General features: G+C 38.9%; 1 protein-coding gene across 3 annotated transcripts in view; it reads right to left on the minus strand.

Moving 5' to 3' along the window:
* Nucleotides 1–25,034, minus strand: part of UMAD1 (UBAP1-MVB12-associated (UMA) domain containing 1) — a 194,182-nt gene that overhangs the window by 161,673 nt on the left and 7,475 nt on the right. Inside the window, exons 2-3 of one of the 3 annotated variants that reach the window (XM_031454950.2) lie at nucleotides 21,251–21,334; nucleotides 9,443–9,542 (exon numbers count right to left, since the gene is read on the minus strand). In XM_031454950.2, coding sequence (XP_031310810.1) covers nucleotides 9,443–9,524 — 82 coding nt within the window. In that variant the 5' untranslated portion in view covers nucleotides 9,525–9,542; nucleotides 21,251–21,334. Of the gene's footprint in view, nucleotides 1–9,442; nucleotides 9,543–9,663; nucleotides 9,676–21,250; nucleotides 21,335–25,034 lie in introns of those variants that run through there. The other 2 variants (XM_064487549.1, XM_010979620.3) reach the window with 2 other exon arrangements.

Raw genomic sequence — 25,034 nt, forward strand, 5'->3', positions numbered from 1 at the left:
ATGAGTGTATTTCCACACTTCTCTAGTGATACATTGGGGAGATGATGCCACAATCACTTTTTCATTAAAAAATAATCTTCAGTTTGAGTAAATTGTTAACTTATCTCTATTTTTTAAATTGTTAATAAATTTCTAATAAAATAAAAACCAAAATACTGCTTCACTGTTTTAAAATGGTCAGATATCTGACAGTTCATTATTGCCCATAGGATAAAATTCTAATGTGTCAGAATGGCACTCAAGCCCATCACACACCACCTCTCTAGACTGGTTTCTCATCAGTGGCCCTGATATACCCTCTCTCCAGGAAGTTTTTACTGGCCCTGAATATGTCCCAGTTTCTTCTGAATCCACATACTTTACAGTCTGTCTCGCCACCTGAAAAGGATTTGTTCCCCAACCACACCTTAGAAAAGAATTATTCCAACAATGCTCAAATGTCAGCATGCATAATAAACACCCACATTGCTTTTATTAAAATGCTGGTTCTTAGGCTATAATTCCAAAGATTCTGTTTTACTAGGATTCATGGGTCAGGCCCAGAAATCTGCAGCATTTTTAACAAGGAGCAGAGCACCTGGGACAGAGAAAGTGCTCAAGAAATGTTCACTTGATGATTTTAGAAAAGACTATATCCCACTAATTTAAGATGTTTTTCTTCTGGCTTAATTTATTAACAAATGCTATTTCGAGGTAACATCAGAATTTTGTCATGATATAATGAAAGAGAAAGATACGTTTTCAGAAATTCACATTTATAAAGATTAATGTGTGACCCCAATAAGAACGTTTCCCTTCATAATATGCTTTGGTTGCATTCAATGGGAAAAAACAGATGACGAATAAGATAACCACTTAAATATAAAAGAATATTGTAATATTATTAAGCTGTTTAGTAAGACAGTATTTAGACCTGCCAATCTTACCTGAATTACTAGTACAAAGCACAACTGATACTGTACATTCTATTTCCTCAACAGAATGAAGTAAGGATAAATTTTAAGTTAAAATATAAAAGCTACTCATCATGATTTTTCAATTAAATAGTCTCAGATGTGTAAGATATAACATTATGAAAGCCTCTGAAGAAATACTAGAGGTAAACCTATGGTTACCATGGAGGAAAGGGGGTAGGGAGGGATAAATTGGGAGTTGGGGATTTGCAGATACTAACTACTATATATAAAATAGATGAAAAAACAAGGTCCTACTGTATAGCACGGGGAAACTATATTCAATATCTTATAATAGCCTATAATGAAAAAGATCATGAATATGAAAAGGAATACATGTGTATATAACTGAATCACTATGCTGTACACCAGAAATTAACACAACATTGTAAATCAACTATACTTCAATTTAAAAAAATTAAGGTTCCAAATTTATTACTTTAAGAAACAGATTTCACTTCTCAGAATCTGGAAGCTTTCTGCTCTTTACCTATTTAATGTTTGAAGGAAGTATGTTTAACCTAGAAATTTTGTGGTTTTATTTGCATTTTGTTTATTTGTTTAGGGCTCAACTGCAGTGGAAGAGAAACTGCATGTCTGTATTTTCATGAGGTCTTTTTCAAAGTGCCTTAGCACATTATCTGATGGTGTATAATGACTAAATTACAGAGAGGGTACTGCAGTGGTTCTCAGCCTGCATGCACATCAGAACTATCTGGGGAACTCTGAAAAAAATACCAGTGTCGGGGCCAAACCCCAGGCTTGTCGAATCAGAATGGAGGGATGAGGCCCCAGCACCAGTGTATTTTCAAAGTGCCTCATAATTCACAAGAAAGTTAGATCCACTGAGTTAGGGAGACAGATCCCTAATTTACATTTGAGTGAGCCAAGTCCATCGAGCCCCAGTAAGAATGAGTGCCCTTCTCACAACTAATGGAGTGCAGCAGACAGCTCAGTTCTGCTTCTCAGCACAGTTGACACCCACCCACCTCACCCCTCCCCTCCCAGGAAGCGCCCTCTCTCCTTGCACATTTCTGGAGATAAGGCAGGGTGGTACACCCCACACAGGACAGTCTTATCTGAATGGGCTCACCTCAAAAATGCCACTAGATTAACAGACAAACCAGAATTAGGAGCAAACGAACATGAAAATTCTGTTCATTTCTGTCCACTAGACACATAACTCCACATTTCTTAATGGGAAAATAAACAACTGCATGATGAAGCTGGTTGAAAAGTGCTGGCACACTTCCTTTAGAATTGAAAGGTCAAGAGTGAAAACACAAAGATCGCCAAGTAAATTAACTGCAATTTGAGTTTTTCTGGGTATCACAATACATGGGTAAAGAGATATTAATAGGATCAGTTGCTTTTTTAATCCATAAACACTCTATTTTTTTTTAAATGATTTGTTATACTTCTGCTGTAAGAACAGGGAGTAAAAATAGGAAGCACATGCTGACAATCTGTTTAGTTTTGTCACTGTTGTTTTAAAGCCTTTGGTCGTAGACAAAATCAAAGTGACTTACTGCCCCTTATTCCTTGGAATGTAAATTTTTGTTAGACACAGCTAGATTTCCACTTTTAAATAAAGGAAAGAGTACAGAGATGAAGAGATTATCTAAAAAGTTCCAGATAAAAATGGGGTAGTTAAGTGTGTATACATAGTTTGAATGATTCAGTTTAGTGTGTATACATGGTTTGAATGATTCCCACGATGAGGAATTTAGTAGGAGACAGTCTTAAAAATAACCCACTACTTTCCAAAATCTCATTTATCATGTCAACTGGAAAACAGAAGGTGAGACTAAAGTACATATTTCAATATTGATACTTAGAAGAAGAAATCCAAGCTGCTGTAAAAAATTACTAAACTGATTCTAAATTCAGTCTTAGAAAAATAACTAGCTTGATGGAAACTAAAAGTTCTTCTGCCCTACTTTCAGAAGCACCTGCATATTCTGAAAAACACGATGAATTTCAGTTGTACTGTAACCCGATTCCTTTAATCTCTGTAATATTGTCTGCCCAATTTCATCCTGCCTGCTCCAAAGTTATACTGAGTATCTGGTCACCGATGTCAGTGAACACAACAGTAATCTAAATTATTCTTTTTCATTTTATTTTCCATGGGTCTTATTTGTTGCTATTATATTTTCTTTTTCTCCTTTTTCTTTTTTTGCTATAACATAATAAGCTAGTTCATGTCTTTGGCTTAGTTTTGGAAGGAATTATATGCCAACATCTAGGCGACAAATAGTCTTCTTCTTAATTTAGAATAACTATGAGGTTGCATACTACAGTAGGAAATTTGTAATCAACTTAAAGATAATGTCTTAAAAGTATAATTAAACCTGTCATAACAGAAGAAAACCCTGGTAATTACAAATAGTACCAGGCTTGCTGCGGTTTTAAACAGTAGCAAAAGACTAAGAAAAATCGCCACCCAGTGATACAAATGAAAACTGCAATTTGTTTTTCTGTAAAATGAGTACCCTAGAGGATTACTTCATTACTGAATGAAGGAATAGCTATTACCTTCTTATGTGAATAGGAACTGGTTACAAGGGAAAGGATGTTTTTCTACCAGGCATTTTTTTTTCCTTATTATTACTTAGCACACTAGACATTTTACTATGGCTAAAAGGCTTTGGAAACCTTTACAGGGAAAAAGCTTTCTATCCAAAAGTGAGCTAACTGTAGAAGATCAGTCCAGATGTTCCTATTTCAATAAAAGTGCTTAGACTCTGCCTGGACCCTGAGTTTCAAGTCATGGGGTGTTGACCTCAGCAACTCAGTGATGCCATCTAATAATTGTGACCTAAAACCTATTTGCGCTAACCAGGAAAGCTTGCCTGAGGGAAAGGTATTCTCAAGTGGGGGAAAAAAAGAGATAATGTATACCTTTCACAACAATTTACTGTGACCTTTTTAGAAACGCATTGCAAAGGCCAAATAAGATGATAATCTAATAAATTCTGTAGAATCCATACTGATAAGAAATTGTTGCTATAAATGTAATCTTCCCTTCACTTAGTTGTATCATTTAGAAGTTAATAAACACACAAAATCACTCATATACATTTACTTTCCTGCAATGTATGTACTGTACATGAGGACAGTTATATGGTTACATGATAACCAAAACACATGGGTGTGAAAGTATGGGGTCACGTTAATAAAAGCACTTCTTGTCCACCATTTGACTTACTTGATATTTTCTAAAAAATTTTTACACAGTATGCTCCGAGCCTAAAGTAGATATTATACATGTCAATATAGACCCACATGATAAAAAAAATTAACTTAGCAAAACATAGCAGTTAAAAAAAAAGAGGTTACCATTCTTTTTTTAAAGATAATGAGCAATATTCCTAATAATCTAGCCTGACTTTTATCAGTCAATTCAGTTAAGGTCTTAACTGCTGAAGGATTTTTTTTTTTTTTTTTTACTAAACAATGTACAGTTGTCTCTAGGTATCCACAGGTGACTGGTTCTAGGACCCCGAACCCACACCAAATCTGCAGCCACTCAAGTCCCTTATATAAAAAGGCACAGTATTTGCATATAACCTATTCATATCCTCCTGCATACTTTAAATCATCTCTAGATTACTTATTATACCTAATACAATGTAAATGCTATGTAAATAGTTGCTGGGACATGGCAAATTCAAGTTTTGCTTTTTGTGGAACATTCTACATTTTTTTTTCTTTGAATATTTTCGATCTGGGATTGGTTGACTATATAGATGCAGAACCTGTGCATACGGTGGGCTGACTGTATACCATCTCCCAAGCTCAGCTTCATTAAGGAGGTTATAATTTTCTGCAATTTCTTAAATACTTAAAATATTCAATAGTGAAAAGTTTGGAATAGCCAAAATTAAAGCCAAACTTTATGAACAGTAACACAACCAACCCTCTTTCACTAAAATAAAGACAAAAACCACAGCATTTTGTCTTTTAAACATTAATGAACACAATTTAAATTTTTTAAAAAGAGATTAAAATGTCATTTAAGTCTTAAAATTTAAAATGATAATATGACATTAAAAAAAAATAGACGGGTAGCTTAGTGGTCAAGAGGACAGGCTCTGAAGTCAGAATGCCTGGGCTAATTCCAGATCTGCTACATGTAAACTGGAGAAACTTCTAAGTCCTCGCCTGTACATGGAGGTGTAACACGATCACTTCACTCACATTGCTGTCCTAAGCGCATTACACACAGTAACTCATTTAATCCCCCCAGGAACCCTACTGGGTTGGGTACTGTTATCAGGCTCATTTTCTAGATAAGCTATATGACACCTGGGAGGCTATGCAGCTTGCCCCAAATGGTGAAGGGTGGCAGATAGGTCCCCAACTATGACACTTTGGCATAAAGATTATTCTGAGCTAAAGGCACTTGACTAACGTCAGGTGCAAGCAGGGCACTCTATCCTCTCCTTGTGCTGAAAGCAGGAGATAAAAACCTCCATATGGAAGATGGCAGGAGGAAGGCACGTGCTTATCATCTGAGACGGGGGGTTAAGGGCAAGAGTGCTCCGTATAATCAGACCCTGTTAAAATAACCCTCATCTTCCTGCAGTCTCCTGACATAGTTTACTTTTCCACAACTGCCTCTTTCAACCTGGCATATAAGCACCTAGGTTTTGCCACATCTTTGGGCCTGTATTCTCCTGTGGGGGCTCTCATGTACCTGTAAAAATCTGTATGCTTTTCTTCTGTTAATCTGTCTTATGTCGATTTAATTTTCAGGCCTGGCCAGAGATGATAAGAGGTGAGAGGTAAAAGTCTTGCCTCCCTAATAATGGAAACTACAGCTAAGTTGTGAAGCCAGGATACAAGCCCAAGGGGTCTGGCTCAAGTCACCATTCTATCCACACTTCAGTGCAGGGCCTCTGAGGTGCTCCTGAGAACGAAGGAAAATGGTGTGACGGATGAAAAGAGAAAGAAAACAGAAGAAGTGACAGCCAAGACATGATGCTGACTGACAGGAAGGTAACTAAGCTCACACAACAGTAGGTACACAAGGACTTCCCATGGAAAATGGCAGAGGGAGGTGGAACTTTGCACCTGGGGAAACAGCACTTAACAGAGACAAGCGTCAACCGACAGGGCAGCTGAAGGAGGAGGCAGCCTCAGCCGACACTTGGGCGTCTGCTCTCGCCCGGAGCATTGAACAAGGGTGTAGTACCAGCTGCACCTGAAGTTAAATCACAATCCTGGGACTCTGACCAAAGTGATGCCTCACCTAGACTGCCCACCTGTGAGGCATACGGTGCAGGTGTCAACACCAATGCCACTCAGTCCAAGACGGTGCTGGGAAAACTCCCTCAAGGTACACAGCATGTCAGCTTTTGGGAAAACGCACCTTTAGACCGGAGCTGTATCAGATGGAGCAGCTGGGACATGAAAGCATATTAAAGTAAAAACCTGCTGGAAATTCCCTCACGAATGAGTAAATTTATGTCTCCAGAGGCTCAGCTAAAGCCCACTTCTTAAACCAGAGCCCTTCCTAGGAGAGAAACGGTCCAACAGAAGCTTCACCCGCTGAGGCAGAACACCCTGGCAAGGGGGCCCCGCTGGGTTAGCTGTGACACAGCAGGTGAAACATCTCCATGCTACGAGCTACCAGACACTGGAGGGGATTTTAGAAAGAACAGCACCAAGGGCTATTGCATGAGTGGTTATAATTTGTCTCTTAAGTGCTGCAGAGTGGCTGCCTGCCACAGAGCCAGAGAGGTGAAGAAGATGGGGAAGAGTTCTCAACGGCCAGCTTTAGAAGCTGTATGTGCTCTCAAACATGCCAGTCCATTAAACTCACATCCTTTAAATGGCTATTTGATAACGTAGAGAATAATGCTGATTTCTAATCATGAAACAACAGAAGAGGGCAAAGTTCTCTGCATATGTGTTAAGACTAAGGAGGTATCCTAAAATGAGGGACACAGAACAGAGTTTGGAAAACCAGGCGCTGCTGAAGCAAATTTCTGAGAGAGAAATTTATTGTGAAACCCCTGAGGAAGCAGAAACTTCATAGGAGACCAGAGGCATCCCTGAAAGTTTTTCTGTGAGTGGGGCTAATCCAGCAGATAAGAAGGAAGCAACACTGACCACTTCGGAACCAGAAATTGGCGTTGACAGAGCCAGTTCTGACTTGGAAGCATGAATTCTGGACATAGTCAGAGGGGCCAGATAAGCAGTCATGTCCATGGCACCCTACTTTTTCTGCAGTCAGCTGGCTCCCCAGAAAACCAGCAGCCCTGGTCAGACTATGCCCCACTACTTTCCCTAAGATGTAGGGGATCTGATCAGAGAGAAAATAACTCAGACCACTCAAGCTACAGCCACTGACCCAGGCCACAGGAAGCAGATTCAGAAAAACACATGGGCCTGCCAAAACTTGATTGTGGAAAAGATGGAATATTCTATGGTAACTTTATGGCCACAAGAAAAACTCTCTTCTGGTGTCCTAGAGATTAAGGCGAGGAAATGGAAGAGGGTCAGAGGGATAAAACCCTTGTGTCCTTTCTGTGAGAGACCAGATCCTAAAGAGAGGGGCTCAAGAGGCAGAGGCCCACCCACTCATACTTCTGAACGTGTGGGGTCTGAGGCATGGCATGAGCCTGGCTCTGAGAGGGCCTGAGTTGAAAATTCAGGATGACCTGGAAATCCAAGGGGCCATCCTCCACTTCTCAAGACACACAGAGCACTTGCCAATGCCAGGGGACCCCAGGCTGATTGGGCCAATATAAAGACAGAGGAGGGAGGAACCAGAATCTGGAAAAGGAGACACCTGAGAAACATCACCAGGCGCAAACACTCTGAGTTCATGCAAACCCTCTCAGAGAAGGAGCTGAATTTGGTGGGAGGATGTCCAGAGCGGAACAGAAGGCACATCACATAGGGGCACTGGGTTTTGGTTCCTCCTCACCACAATTTGGGGAGAGAACTTCTGAGAAGAACTAACCAAAGACTGCAAATCTCTTCCTTGGGGAAAAGATCACAATGACATGAAGAAAATGTTATTTTTCAGAATTCCCCTTGAGAAGAACATAGTATTTGGTTGAATTAAATATTTTTTAAAGCCATTAAAATCTTAAGGACTAGCAAGTATTGATTTTATAATAGAAAATACACTAGTCTTAATTTTCAGGATACACTATCTAACATATTTAGATTTTAAAGTGTACTTTAACACTGTTGGTGAGAATGTAAAGTGGTGCAGCCATGGTGGAAAACAGCGTGGAGGTTCCCTCAAAAACTTAAAACAGAACTACCATATGATCCAGCAATTCCATTCCTGGGTATACATCCAGAAAAAATGAAAACACTAATTTGAAAAGATACATGCACCTCAAAGTTCATAGCACACTATTTCCAAAAGCCAAGATATGGAAACAACCCAAGTGCCCATCAACAGATGACTGGATTAAGAAGATATGGTGTATATATATATATATATATATGTGTATATGACACATACAGTGGACTATTACTCAGCCATAAAAAAGAATGACATTCTGCTATTTGCAGCAACATGGATGAACCTGAAGAGTTCTATGCTTAGTGAAGTAAGTCAGACAAAGATAAATACTGTATGATATCACTTATGAAATCACTTATGATATCACTTGTGAAATGTAAAAAATAATACAAATGAATATGTATGCAAAGCAGAAACACACTCACAGATACAGAAAACAAACGCGTGGTTACCAAAAGGGAGAGGGAAATGGTGAGGGCAAGTTAGGGTATGGCACTAAGAGATACAAACTACTGTATATAAAACAGATAAGCAACAAGGATATATCACAGAGCACAGGGAATTATAGCCACTGTCTTGTAATAACTTTAATGGAGTATAATCTGTAAAAGCACTGAATCACTATGCTGTATACTGAAATTAACATTATATTGTAAATCAACTATACTTGAACAATAAAATAAGTGTACTTCACTTATTGGATGCCTAATTTAATTTCAGATGCTAATTTAAGACAAGGTTTGATGCTACTTGCAAAACAGTACTTGAATTTATCAATGACTCTTCAAGACACCTGGTTTTTCATAATTAAAAAGGTTGACTACCTTATAGAAAAAATGGGATGATTTTATAAATTGAATGTCGGGAGTGAGGGAGGGTATATAGATCAATGGTACAGAACATGCTCAGCACGCACGAGCTCCTGGGTTCAATCCCAGTACCTCCATTAAAATAAATAAATAAACCTAATTACCTCTAGCCCCCAAATAAATAAGCTGAATGTGAAGGACGCATCCAAACCAGTATATAAGAAGAGTCTGACTTGATGACAACATTTCAAGTGATTGATGACTTACATTTTTATAGATTTCATATATATAAACTAATTCTGTCATTAGTAGGAAATAATTTAAAAATCAATCATATACTTTTCAAGTAATCTTTTAAAGGAAAAATAATTCATCTAATTATGATCTTGTTTCCTAAAAAGACTCACCTAAAAGGACAAATCCATCTGCTTCTGTCTCTGGTACTGAGGGCTTTTTAGGTTCCGGAGGCTTTCTGAAGAAGTGAAACATTGCTGCTTCTGTTGTTACCTGAAATAGAAATACTACAGAATGTCAAACTCAGATGAAACTGTAAAACTCTTACCCTTCTTAGTAAAAACCCAAATATAAAGATATGACAATAATTACTTGTAGGAATTCTGCTACCAACCTTAAAAACACGAGCTTTCTGTAGGTGTCAGAGGACAAAGGGAGGAATTAAGTGGCAAGGACTTCCACCCAGTTTGAAAGCCTGGGTGCCCTGAATCATGCAAGCGCTCTCAATTTCTGCACATAGAGGAAATAACCTAAGAAATCACTATATATAAAACTAAAATCAACGGGTAACACCAGAATCTGGAAGGAGCTCACTAACCATAAATGGGGACACTAAATTGAGGAAAGGGGCGGGGGGGAAACCTGTCCAGGTTTCTTGTCCTGCCATAAGCATAAGCAGTTTAAGCCTCATGAAACTAAGGCCACCTGAAAAAAGAAAAGTAGGGGCTTCAAACACCCTCTATAGTTGGTCATCTGATTCAGACACTCAAGGACTGTATCCACTGTAAAACTGCAGCGAAATTTAAGTTCCCACCAGTGAGGTATCTGTATTGGTGAGATTATTGTCTGCTGCCCCCAACACACACACACACACACACACTCACATTCCTCTCTCCCATCTTCGTGCAGTCAGCTTTGTACACTCAGGCAGGGCAACAACTCCTAGAAAATAACTGGAAAGGAAGTTGAAGGGAACTTGGGAGGACATGTCACATTCTGAGGACAGTCTCAATAAGCAAAGCAACCCAAGAGACAGCAAAGGAAAACTCCTGGTGGCAGCAAGTGCCCCACATTTCAAATTTCATGTATTCCACCCATACCAGATAATCAGGCAGGGAAGGTAAATCAAGATGTTATCTGAGCAAAAGTCTTCTAGAAACTGAGAATTGCATCAGGATGTGTATAGGTCAGCCTGCCCTGAGCTGTGATCCAAGTGGATGGTAAAGGAGCCAGTTTGTTGAAAGGTAACGCATCTGGCAGATTTCACTTTTTAGAAGAATAAAAAATGGAGAAGAAAAACACTAGCCATGTGAAGAATAAAGTATTTCAGTAAAGAAAAAGGAACAGCTTCTGAAATCCTCAAAGACAGAGCTTACTGGGTTTGGTGATGGAGCCAAAAGAAAAGTCTGGAAATAGTTTGGCACCCTCAATAGAGCACAAGGAGGCACGGCCTGGATCAAACTGGGGAAAAGTAAGAGTAGGTGGAAAATCAAAAGGAAAAGATGAAAAGACAAGGAATGAGATGAAAAAAAAAAAACTGAGTAAGATAGAGACCCATGCAAAAGAGAAATGATATCAAAAAAGAATTGGTTGGTTTACAGGCAGGAATGTAAGAAAATAGAGTTCAAACTCAAAGACTTAAAAGATTAAAAGAAGCAACTAACTTCTCAAACCCAAACAGTTAAAACTCAAACTTAGAAGGCCTCAGAAGGAACAACAGATGATTAAAACTCGATCCTGGTAAGGACCAAATCAAAGGGATCGGCATCAGACCTGAAATGAAAACCTCAGCCTGGATTAATGTGGCACTACTCAGTAAATTCTTTCAGTTAGGACAAAATGGTTCGGGGAGAAAGAAACGAAGGCAGTAGATGTCCAACTCAGGCTGGGGAGAGAAATGACACCCTCAAATAAATAGAGGGGAGGGCACACGGAGGGGCGAAAAGGATGAGAAATGCAGCAAACCTAAGCTCTAGCTAGCAAAAAATGTAAGTCTGGCTACAGACACATGAAGCCAACTGCAATCAAAGAGATAAGAAGCCAACAAAATTTTGGAGAGTGGTACTGCCAAAACGACCACCAGTCTGGGTTAAAGGAGGGCTAGGACTATTGGATATTTACAATAACCCTATAGACAGGAAGTTGCCAGAGAAAACTGCTCAGCCCCCAGTGAGGGTCTATTCTCCACTGCCCACTTCAGTGGTAGCCAAGGAAGTTACTGGAAAGGGAAGAAACTCCAAGAGGGTGGAGTCAATGGGCACGGAGAACAAGGGACTGGAGGGCCCTCCCAGGAAGCACAATTCATGGACAATCTCCAACCACAGGTGGGGGTCCCCCAACATGCCTGCTCAGTAGGATTTCAGAATTGTTACCACCCTGGGACTGCTTTGTGCCTACCACTCCTCCCCTCGCTAAAGGAGAGTGGTTTGGGCAGTTATCTTTCCCAGTTAACTGGGGGTAGGAGCAGGGTGGGAGGGGACAGAAGGGACAGACTACTGGTCTTTTAGTTTATGAAGTCTCCAGACCAAGAGGTGCCATGTCTGAACCTGATGAAGAAATACTGAACTTTGAGTGTGATGCTATGACTGAGTGGGGCAATTTGGGTTCTTGCCCTTGGAGAGAGGTCAGTTATTTTGCCTATGGTAGGGAGAGAGAGCTGGGTATATGGAGACCACAAACGAGAACCACAAATCATGAGGACCACTCCCTGGCTCTCCGCCTTCTATTAGGAGACGTACCAGGACTGCAGTTTTCTGCCCTCCTCGGAGGCAGGTGTGACCACCTGGCTCGATAGTTTACTGTATCACATGCCATTAGAAGGCTCTAATAAGCAGCTTAGTGGACACACAGGGAGGCCTTTTAAAAAGAGGTCCCCATTCTAACACATAAAAGAATTGCGTTTTAATAAAAGGACTCAAATTTTCAATACTGTTTCATGTCTGGCCACAAGACAAAAATGAAACAAACACAGAAATCACAAAAGTGGTTCTGATAAGTCATTCTCAAGTCTTGTTGTTATAAAAGCCAGACGAAACAGCTGTAGTGCAAAAATCTCTTTTTAATGCAAGTCTTTTGTACAGAATTTAAAATTCAAATAATTAAGCAAAGCATTTAAGTTTTTCATGACCTAAAAAAAAATCAAACTTAAACAATATACAGGCTTAAACAGGCTACAGCAGGTTGTCAACAGTATGATTTATGTGGCAATGCATAATACTACAGTTTGTCACTTGAGAACGTTATAAAGTTCCAAAAATATTAAAGAAGAAGAGATAACTTAGATTTCAAGAGTCAAGAAACTTCCAGGCATGGAAGAAAAGGATCAGGAACAAGGAAAAGGTAGCAGAGAGGAGAGACCGCTAAGAAGGCAGAGTAGAAGGACACATAGCTCTCCCCCCCTTCATGAACACACCAGAAAATCACATCTCAAAATGAAACAATTCACAGGCAATACCTACTGAACTTTGGCATACTATCTCTTACTTCAGAAATACAAGAAAATCCTCACAAAACCAGATGAACAAGTTTCTTCTGTATAGTATGAGGAACTATATTCAATATCTTATAGTAATGTATAATGAAAAAGAATATGAAAACGAATATATGTATGTATATACATGACTGAAACATTATGCTGTACACCAGAAACTGACACATTGTATACTGACAATATTACAATTAAAAAAAAGAAAAAAGAAAGAAAAAGGTAGTAGAGACAGTATAAAAGAACTCAGAATGACAGCAAAGACTAGTTCATTACAAATATCCATTGGAAACCGCTCTAAAATTGTTACAAAACTACCAGGCACCCTTGTAACTATCATTCTGCCAACCTGAACCTGACCCACTGCCTTAACTCCATTCTCTACAACAGTCACCTCAAGATGTTCTCCCATGGGAACACGGTGCCAATTTTACAGCACAGGTCCTGGGATTCCCTCGTATGAGCAACACTGCTGCTGACATTAATGACTCATTCCAGTAGGTACCTAGAGGCAGTCTAACCACACAGCTTTACAGTCTTCACTCTGTGCATGAAAGCCTATGTTCTAGGACACTACAATCTAATCAAATTATCTTTATCCCATGATTTTTTTTTTTTTTTGTATTGCTGAAAAACACACACAGGGGTACAAAAATTTATCCCGGCGGGGCTGGCAATACCATTCTAAGATCTCCCCTCTGAGCTACTCCCCCAAGTGGGAAAGCTCATGGTCAGGTCCCTGCTCTAGCAGCCAGATTTCTTTATCCCACCTGTGACTAGAAACTGGGAAGGAGAAGGGTAGTAACTAAAATCCCACTAACATCTGCCAACCTTCTACAATGTGTCAGGCACTGTACCAACATGCCTCATACCCTCTGTCTCCCCCGCCAGGTACGCATAATTATTCACAATGTGTAAGTCAAAGGATCAAAGTAAAGCAGGTTAAGCACTGATGCAAAGGTATGTGGTTAGTAAGTAGTAGAGCTAGAATTTTAAACCAAGTCTTTTTGGCACCAAAACTGAATACTTTTCATCAACAAAGCACCAAAGACAAGGAGCCCTTAACATTTATGATATTTGTGTTGCACTTGAATATAATTCCCAATATTAGTCAAATCCATTTGATTAATTCCATGTCTGTCTTTTTTAATCTCTACTTTCCCAAGCCTTGCTCAGCTCTAGGTTCTGAAGACATTTGCTAATTCCACACATCTATGTTCAAGATCTTCACTTACTTTCTACTTATCTTTTATAAACATTTATTAAGTGCTCAGGCCAGATACTGACTGGGCACTCAACACATATGGGAGGGAATGAACTGCAAGCTGAGCCTACCATATTTCAGAGGCGATCCTGAGCAAAACTCAGAGTAATGAAGAGCCGCATCCCCAAGGTGGAGGACGCCTGTAATAGTCCTGCTGCCCCAAGCCGAGTAGATGGGAAGCCCCACGCACTCGTGCTCCTGACGTACATGGCCTTGACAGCGAACTTCTTCTGCTTGGCATTCCTGAGTCTGTTCCACCCTTATTTCCTTAGGTACAATTGTCACCATTTTAAAAACTGTCTACAATGAACAAATTTTACCTTTATAAACAGGAGAAATAGCAAAATTTATTCTGAAAGATCCATTATCAGCCATTATCTCACCTGACTGATCTGGGACCCAACCCAGAATGTCTCCTAATTCCCAAACGTGGGAATCCTGCAGCTGCCTCCATGCCTGTGGGGGATGGAGAGTTCACCCACCCAAGCCACAGGCTGGGAGAAAACACTTGCCAATCACAAATCTGATCAAAGATATGTTATCTAGAATATATGAAGAACTCGTGAAATGCAACCATGAGGAAACAAAGCAATTAAAACTTGGCAAAAGAGATGGATATTTTACCAAAGAAGATTAAGTGGGTGGGAAAGAACTACACAAAGGATTCTCATCATCACTAGTCAACAGGAAAATGCAAATTAAAATCTCAATGCGATACCACTATATACCTATTAAAACATTTAAAACTTAAAAGGCTTGCATTGCCAACTGTTGACCAAACTGTGGAGCAACTGGAACTCTTGTACATTGTGGTAGGTTTAACAGTATAGTACAACCACTCTGGACAACAGTTTGGGTAGTTGCATAAAAACAGAAACACACACCTACCATCTGACCTTCTACTTCTAGGTACTTACTTAAGAAAAATCAAAGCCTGTGTCCACACTTGTACACAAATGTTATACAGCTTTTTTTGTAATAGGTTCAAGCTGGAAACAACCCAAATGTCTAACAGATAAATGGATAAACTGTAGCACATCCATAATACTATTCAGCAATAAAAAGCCATGAAATCCTAAAATAAGCTGCGACATGCATGAGTCTCAAAAAAAAAAAAAAAAAATCAAGCTGAGTGAAAGAAGCCAGACCACAAAGAAGTTCATACTGTATGATTCATTTATATGAACTTCTAGGAAATGCAAACTAACGTATAGTGACAGAAAGCAGACCAGCGGCTGCCTGAGGAAGGGGGAGGTGCAGGGAGTGAGGACAGCAGGAAGGGATTATAGAGGATCACAAGGGAAACTTTCAAGGGTGAAAACATATTCATTATGTTGATTGTGGTGATGGTTTCAAGGGGTATAAACACGTCAGTACTCATCAAATTGTACACTTTCAACATGTGCAATTTCTCGTATATTGATAATATCCCAATAAAGCTATTTTAAAAATTCATTATCAGCATGATATTCTGGATATTATGTAAATGTTGCAGTTCATTCACAGTTATTCATAAAATTGCCTCAAATCTCTTAAGCCACTTTGTGTGACAGATACAGTCTTTGTATACAAAACAAGATGCTTCCTTTCCTCTGTGTTCACACAAAACTGCAAAATAAAAGGACACTGCCTTCACTTTTAACAGTACGCAGAAACTGCAGATAACTGGCTATCCTGAAGGCAAGGCAGGGGGGATCCTAGTGCTCTGAGTGGAAGGAGGGTTGCACAAGTAATACATTCATTTTTTCCTATTATTCTAAGGCTTTTCTTGTCAGCAATATTACCCATAATAAAAAGGATTAAGGCAATCTGCTTTTCTCAATTTGATCATCTTTCAATTTCAATAGACTACTGATAATATAAATATATCAAATAGACTGAAATTTCTGTCTGACTGATAAACAGCAGCCACTTAACTGTAACAAGAAAAATATACATATACACATTACGTTTTTTTACACTTGTGCCCAAATCCAATAAATATGTAAATTTCATACTGCTAACAAACTAAAATCCTGAACAATGTTTAATCTTCCTCCTCTTTTGTCTAGTGGGTTGTGAATTGCATGGTTATGCAAAAATAATACAAATTTAGGTAACAAGTTTCCTAATTTCTTCTGACATGCTTTTTATAGTTTTAATCTTGAGACAAGATTATATTACCAAAACCAGCCATTTATACCATTAAGCAGTATAAAACATTGCAGAAGGACCAATGAGAATTAGAGCCCTGTTAGATGTCACACACAGGCAGCCCAGAGTATAACTTCATCTGATGGGTACAGACAGAGACAGAGAAGAACAGGAAGACCGTTCCTACAAGAAGGATCACCAGGAACAAAGAATACAGTGTGTTTAGACGACAGCAAAGGAATTAACCTCACTAGAAGCAGGGAGATACGCAACAGAAATGGAGACTACAGAAGAGACAAGTTACTGATGGGGCTACAAAGTCAAGGAAATGTGAGAATATCCAGAGTGGCATACCGGGATCTGCTTAATAGTATTGGGCAGTCTGGGCTCTTCAGGAAAGTAGTGTTTCAGAAAGATTAAATTGAAAATAGTATGCTGGGGAGGCTGATTGAGAACGTATAGGCAAGAAGTCAGAACGTTGTAGGCAAAGGGTCTGGACTGAGGTGGGAGAAGTTTAAATGAAAGAGAAGGGGTGCACAGAAATATGAAACAGGACCTGACTCTCAACCAGACCAAACACTGATGGAAAGGAATTAATAAAAGACTGAAGTTTCAAGCCTGAGGGAGTGAAGGAAGGGATATTATGATTAAGAAAAGGAAAGTAGGAAAGGGAGGTTTAAGAGAAGGGAAAAAAATAATGAATTCCATTTCAGACACGTAAGATGTAGGGAAACAGTGACTGGTCCAAAAGGAAATACGCAAAATGAAGTTGGAAAAATAGGACCTAGAGCTCCAGGGAAAGCAGTCCACTAGAATTTGGGAGTTGTTAAGATGTAAGTGGTAGCTGAAATCACAAACATCAATGGTATTTCAAATAGAAAACATAAAAATTCAGGGATTGAGAACATGATCTCTAAAATCTCATATTATACTATGAAAATACATCCCTTTAATTATTACCAAACTGATGTGTATACTCCCATGTCCTCAAAATTTTCAAAAACATGATCTTGGCTGTCCTATCAGGACTAAAATGTTAACTCGACTATACTGTTTCACATTTCAAAACTGCAGAAACTAGTGACCTCTGCAGTATAAACCATGGTGGGGGCGTAAATTCAAATGCCAGGCACATAACTAGATAACTACGTGTAAAACCAGCCCAGTCTGAGACAGAAGGAGTGAAGTGCAGGCTTGGTTTAAAGGCAGCACCTCTAGAGATGAGGGAGATGCTCAGGGAGCCTCAAGGAGGACCCCTTCAACAAAACAAGGCTTGTAAGGTCTTAATTCAGGAACCAGTGAAAGAGCTTTGGAAGGTTTTGAGCTGGGAAAGCTTGGGATGAGATTTGCATCTGCTGTTATGGCCAAGGTAAAAACAATAAATAACAACAATCAAAAAATGAGGACCAGGCTGAAGCTACAGTTAGAGCATCTCTGCCCCCTTAAGATCATCCCAAGGCTTCTGGGACTCTCTGGGGGAATACAGATTGAAGGTCTAAGGTTGCCTCTGTCTGAAGGTCCCTCCCCTTTGGTGCCTTTGTGTGGGACAATGGGCCTTGGACACAGAACTGCTGCTCCTGCTGTTAACTGGTCCTCTTGGACAGAGAAACTTTTAGCTGAAGAAGTTGTTTTATACCATTTTATTTTCTAGTAATTTTTCTAATTTATTTGCTTTTTCAAAATGAAACTAGCAGAATTTCTAATTATAACAGTAAAGTCTATTTTGTGTGGGTGAGAAGGGGATAAATTTGTATATTCTTAGAAAAAAATATGGAAAAATACACACCAAACCTACCAGTTGTGGTTACCAGGATGAATGATTGGTTCAGGTTCACATCATGGTTCTTCTGTAGTATTTACTCTTTTCTACGTCAGTATCATATATTTCATAATAAAAAATAAAGTTTTTTAAAAAGGTAACTTCAGCAGCTCCAACCACTGTTCCATGAACGAATGTGGACCCAGCATCACCAAGTCTGATTTTTTAAGACAAAATGGAAATCCAACTATTATGTAAAACTTTGGTTTTTAGATGACAGCAATAAATTTAAAAAATTTATAAATAATCTGCAGATTGAATTATCATGTCCAAACAAGATTTGGCCTTCAGATGGTAAAATTTTAGACCTAGGATAGAATGTGTTTAACAGCCTAATCTGATTAGTGTAAGGAAAAACTATGAAAGACTTTGAAATTTAGTGGATATTCTGGATAGCAAGTCTATCCTGGGTATCCTCATCTTTATCTGACTAGGTTAGGGTATAACTCTGCAGACAGAGGTCATAACTTGCAGAAAAAACTGACGGTCATGCAAATAATTCCTGTCCACAGAAATACACCTGGTAGAATGCATTAATGCTGCTTTGGGGACAGTGACCAGTTTTGTATCCATTTATAAATTTAACATTCCCTTCTTTTACTATAGTTATGTGGTGACAGTTTTGAGTTTTCTTTTGAACCAGTTGTAATATCTTACTAATCCCTTCCTTAATTAATGAGTTAGTAAGTCTTTGATAAATTTTATGTTTGTATCAGAGAGATGATTTTATCCTCTTTTAAAATGTATCCGTTAACTTCAGACTACCAATTAGAATTACCCACAGATTCTACCCCTGTTTTTCCACCATCTATATTTTGTATTTTTGAAGGTTTGTGATACTGGTGTCATGGGGGAAAAGTACAGATATCTGAGAGATTAAGCAAGAGTGGAGCCAGGAAAGACATTTCAACTGATGACACAAATAAGCTCCACAGAATGCGCTGAAAGCCAATGAACTAAATTAAAGCATTAACAGAACTTTTATTTCCACCTCTCTGATTTATGCTCTGATTCTTAACCCCCCCCCCCAAAAAAACCCACTTGAAACAAAATAAAGAACTCAATCTTGGATCTATAGCTGTTTTTCAAACTGCAGGTCCCTTTAGTGGAAGTAAGCTCGACTTAGTGAATGATGACCAGATTTTTTAAGAGTGAAACAAAGAAAAAGAAGAAGGAGAAAATAAAGGGAAGGGGAAACAAAATGATTGTCTGAGAGCATCATATATGGTAAGTAATATTTTATAAACTTTTGCTTCTGGGCATGTGCTAGGTCATGACATGAAATGTACTTGTTAGTCTGGGCTGAAGGCAAAAAAATTTTCAAAGCCACTAATCCTACTCTGGTGCTCACACAACCCCTAAAAGAATTTTGAAGAATTACATACTCTCTTATACTCTTAAAGTTGACATCTAAATCTTTCCACTGAAAATTATCAAGAATGTAGTCTCTAGCATGTTGAAATAAAACCATTATATTACTCTTTTAAATTTATCCAATGGAATCTAAACACCATAACATTTTCATATTCACCACCAACCATTTTAAAAATACATGAGAAAGTTATTTTCTAACAGTAGGAAATTTGACATTGTTCTTTTTTCTCCATGAACTCATATTTCCATTCCATTTCCATTGGTCTGGAGTAGAGATGTCATCAGAATACACTAGTGCAGCTTCTACAACACATCCAGATGAACACGAAGTGGTGGTAGCAATCTCATTTGTAAGAGAGCGTGTCTTCTAATTTAACACTCCTAACCTTTTCACTTGTCACCTAACTGGACAGTGACATCGTACATATATCTAACAGCCATTAAAAATTGAAGTTATATGATTTAATAAAACTCAATTCTCTATATGACCATACAGTCGCTTTTAGCAAACTGAGACATTAAACATGCATTATTTTCAGCCAAAACAGAACATTTAAAATACTTAGAAAATTAGAAGACCTCAAGCTACAAATTGATTATAAAGCACCAGGCCAGGGCGGGTTCTAGAAGAGTACAAAGGAGCCTCAGAGAACTTCACAGTATACATTTCAACAGGGGCCAAGCTGGAATTTTTTTTTCTTGACTTTACAGTTTTTTCTTAATCCTTACAGTTTAAAGTCTTTTCCTATTTTACTTTATATTAAATTAAAAGCGGGAAAAGCTTTTCAGATGGGACACGTAGGATTCAAACATGAAACATTTAAACACAATACAGGAAGTCCTAGATTAAAAGAGTACTGGAGATAAGAGGGGTGTGGGCTAGTTCACCACCATGGCCTGATGGTTTTTACCAGTCGGCTTTCTCTGCCAGGGAGAGGAGCAGCTTCGGGGGTTTCATTTGATCATCTCAACTGCCAGCTATTCTTCATCCCCATGCAAGGTACCTAGCACCAGGAACTGTCTGCAGTCTTAGCTGCCACTATAATAACCTGCTATCATGGAAATATTACAAAGCTGGAGTTACTAATTTTCTGGAATTTTCTCTAGCAGAGCTGCTTTTCAACCACATGATAAAGTTATCTTGAAAGGTCACAAGTTGGCCCAAGAAAATTTCAGAACAGAACCCTCCTTCTTCTCCAATCCCTTTTCCATTCTTATAATCTCACTAAGGTCCAACAGACCTCATACAATTCTACTCTCCTCCATTGCTCTGTAAATATCACCTTTTCAAAGTCTCCTTAGAATCACCAGGGCAGTTTTGTGCAGTTTTGTTGCTGTTGCTGGATTTGGGGTTTTGCGGGGGTTGTTTTCCTTTTAATTAACTACCCTGTTGTTTTCAGAATCAAGAATGGTAGCCTGGCAGTGATAAAAGCTGACTGCTTTTTTAACTACAACAAACAAAAACTTGCCTCTTTATAATACAGGACATACAAAAACAAAACTTTTTTTTCTAAAGAGTAATGCTAAACAGTGAGAGGAGATACAGAAATTTAGAAAATAAAGTTGCTACTTTTTGAGAGCTTACAACAAACTGTACTTACAGTTTATACCATTTGGGTCTCATTCATTGACCAAGAATGTAATTTTAGAGGCTTTAATGTTATCCCAGCTCTTCCAAATTAGTGATACAATGATGTATGTTTATGTTTTAGAAAAATTACAGGCATAGTTCTACATAACTGCCACACACACAAAAAGATATTTTGACTTTGGCTTAAATAAACACTCTCCAATACAATACTAATTTCTACCCATGACATTCAATGTTGCAAGTCTAGAGTGAAAACACACCCTGAAAAGGACTGCAGACAACTAACAAAAAACATCTCTTCACATGAAACAAATACCTTAGGTGGTTTCAATGTCCTAAGAGAATGAAGTAGACCAATATGAGGTCGTACCTCTTTACAACTCTCTATAGCATAGGAGACCTAGAATGAAGACAAAATAAAATAAATCATTATTCAATGTGGTCTTTAAATTTCTCTATTTGCTCACTTAAATACATCTAATACACAACAGGAACCATCTCATACAACTTCCAAAAGGACTCACTCCCCAATTGCCCACTAAAAATCTACATCATGTGAATTTCAGTACAATCAAACTATATCATCAAGTCTTTAGTTCCTCCCCAAATAAAAACAAACTTGAAAAATTCAGTCATTTGTTCACTTTTTAATACATTCAGCCAACATGCTGAAGACCAAATACTGGCCAGGAACAGAGCTAGGCCCTAGAGAAACAAAACCAAACATGGTACTTTCTCCAAATTCAAGGAACTACCCAATCTATCTCTTGTATCTTGGCCTGCCTCTCTACCACCTCTCACAAGGCCAGTGGCCATAGAGCATGGTGCTGTGTCCTGTGTAAAACCAGCTCCAGCCAGAAAGTGGCTAACAAGTTGCTAGCAGTCTAGTCAAGTATTACTATCTGTCTGAAGACTTGCTTCAGATTCATAAGTAAACAAGAAAGCTATTTTATCTCCTCTTGATTTTTCATCTAAATACATATAAAGAAACATAAGACAAAAACTGACAACAGCTCTATCAACCAGATGCCAAAGTCTGAGTCAAATACCCATGAACTGCACAATCATTGGGGACTGACCAAGTACAACTGACCAAGAGTTCATTACTGTACTCTCCATCACACACTACATCTTCTGAGATCCTATCCAAGGAATAAATGAATGAAGTGAGCAGACAAGCAAACTACAACAGGAGAGTGAACCACAAAGATGGAGAAAGTATTTCATCCATTCCCATTGCCTGAACTTAATTCTGAAATATAGGCGCTGTACCTACTAGAAGAAATAGGCTGCCAGACATCCCCAGCATGGGTATTCTTTCTAAAGTCCAGCAGAATTAGATTCCCTCCCTTACCAATCCCTCTCCCAGGAAATCTTCCATCTCCATCAGGAGATGATATTCTTTGGTCTGGCAAGCAACAGGGAAGAGTAAGGAGGGCAATGGTTTGTAACCGCCGAAGGAAGACTTTGTAAAACAGGGTCCCTGACAGAAAAAAACTCCACAAACAGAACACAGGAAAGAGGTCCATTTTCATGTTCAAAGAATTACAAACCGCTCCTAATTCTCTAACCCATTCAGAGACCTCCAGTCTGAATCAGGGAAGACTCGCTCTCAGCCTGGCAGATCCATGCACAATGAGTGTCTGCTAGGCACTGGGAACTGAAGGAGCCAAGGAACCTGTGTAGCCTCTCTTCCAGGGCTAGACACAGAAACGAGATGCTGTCTGCAATACAAAGTTCAGTGAGGGAGACGAAAGTAATCTCACTCATCCAATCTTTGCTTAAACGAAATCAACATAAGGAAGGAAAATACAAACCAAAGACTGAGAGGAAGCATATCTCTCTGATGATACTTTCCCACAAGAAACTGTTGAAAAGCATAGAAAACATCTTGGTAACCCTCAAATGGTTGGAAGAGGACATGATCTCTTACATCCGGGCTGCTGATGCTGAGCTGGGCAAAACATACCATTGCCCAGATGGTCCAGGATCTCGGCTTTCAGACAAGCCCACACACTTCCATTCTTCTTCCCCCTTCACTATCTTACCATTCATCTTCACTAAGATGTCCAGTAGATACTTAAGGACAATTTGGAAAGGCTATTAACAGCTGTAAGTTACAATTTATTATTTAAGTACTTAGTGTAACAAGGCACTGTGCTCAGGGCTTTACCTACGCAGTTGAATTTAATGCTTACAATAACCCCATGAAGCTTTATCATCTCCCATGTTAATACAGAAACTGCAGTTCTGACAGGATGAATTATTTGTCCAAAGTGAAAGTGAAAAGTAACAAGTGAAAGTAAAAGCGAAAGTACCAAGATTTCACCTAGGCCTGCCTGCTCTGAAGTCTGCATGCTTCACTCTGGGCTGTACGGCTTCAGTGTCCAAGCCTGAGCTATCTTCCCAGCACGCGTGTTCCTACTCTACTCTCCACCTTGGAAAAAGGCAAGACAGTCCCAAGAGCCACTAGAAACAGAACCTAAGAGTTACCTGGATTTCACCCTCTCCCTTTTACCCACTGTCCACCAACCACTAGGTCCAATAACTCAAGATACTCATCAAACTTTTGGCTTCTCTATTCTCACCGCCACTGCATGAGTTCAGCTTATCAGCATCTCCAGTATAGATTATGCAACCCCCTTGGGTATCTCTCCAACATAGTGGACTCCCAGTAGCCATGTATGTACCCAATCCTCCCCAAGTCTCCTTCAACACCGTAGCTTTTTGGAAGCTGTATGGTCAAGTGACTAGAGCTAGCAAATTAGATTCTCCCAAGAGCTGGTCACAAAGTGTTGGGGTAACCATGTATGTCTATGTAAACAATAAAGCAACAATTGCTCTGCTGAAGAGAAAGTGACCTCAAAAGAGACAGAAGACAACTTGGATTCTGAAAGCTTTCCCACTCATGGCCCCAGTGTGAGCCATGAGGTTAATAAACCTTAGGCTATTCAAGCTAGCCCAAAATGGTTCTCATCAGTTTCCTTTAGACTTAAAAGTTTAAGCTGGAAGGGGGAAACAACCCAAATGTACCCAAATTGAAGAATGGATAGAAAAAATGTGGTATTTAATACATACAATGGAGTATCACCCAGCGTTAAAAAGGAATGCAATTCTGATACATGCTACAACATGGAAGAACCCTGAAGACATTATGCTAAGTGAATTAAGCCAGATAGAAAAGGGCAAATATTCTATGATTCTACTTATATAAGGTACCTAAAGTGGTCAGATTCACAGACTATTTAATGGGCTCAGAGTTTCACTATGTGATGATGACAAAATTCTGCAGGCAGATGACAGTGATGGTTGCACAACAATGTGAATGTACTAAATGCCACTGAGGCATCCAATAAAAAATGGTTAAAATGGCAAATCTGGTTATGTACATTTTACCACAATCAAAAAAAAAACAACACTTAACTAGTTAAAAGGGGTCATGTTACTCGTAATAAAAGCTCCTTGATTAGGTTATTCCAAGCCATTCTTTATTCTGAAACCAAAATACTCAACCTAAAATGTCAAACTGATCATTTTAGTCCCTACCTAACACTCTCCTCCAGCATCAATATTAAGCTAAACTCCTTAGCAAGGGATATGAGGAAGACATTCCAAGTTCTGGTCTCTACTTAGCTTTACCCTGAATTCCTGCCACTACCCTGCACCTACTATACCTTCACCAAGACCTTGTTACCTCAACAACTAGCAGAATTTCTGCACTGACTCTCTCAAAGAGTATTTGTGGTAATGTCCTAAATATAAATATGTATTTTTTAACATACAGCTAAACCAATAAAAGAATAAAGAAATTCTGTAGGAGTCAGAAAAGACTAGAATCCATAAATCCACAAGGGTATATACGCATACTACAGCTAACATTTTGCCTGTGACCATTGCTGATTTCCAATGACTAAAAACCTGGGTTTTAATTCCAATGACTAAAAACCTGGGTTTGTCCATGTCTCACAAGGAACAAGGACAAAGCATGGGGCCCAAACATCTCTGGAAGAAGGAAACACAAATTTCTTCTGAAGCAATTTACCCTCAAACTAAAATTCAAAGAAATCAACAAAAAAGTTCCAAGAAATATGAATTCAAAA

The sequence above is a fragment of the Camelus dromedarius genome, chromosome 7 (genome assembly GCF_036321535.1).
Source record: "Camelus dromedarius isolate mCamDro1 chromosome 7, mCamDro1.pat, whole genome shotgun sequence".
In the NCBI taxonomy this organism is placed as follows: domain Eukaryota; kingdom Metazoa; phylum Chordata; class Mammalia; order Artiodactyla; family Camelidae; genus Camelus; species Camelus dromedarius.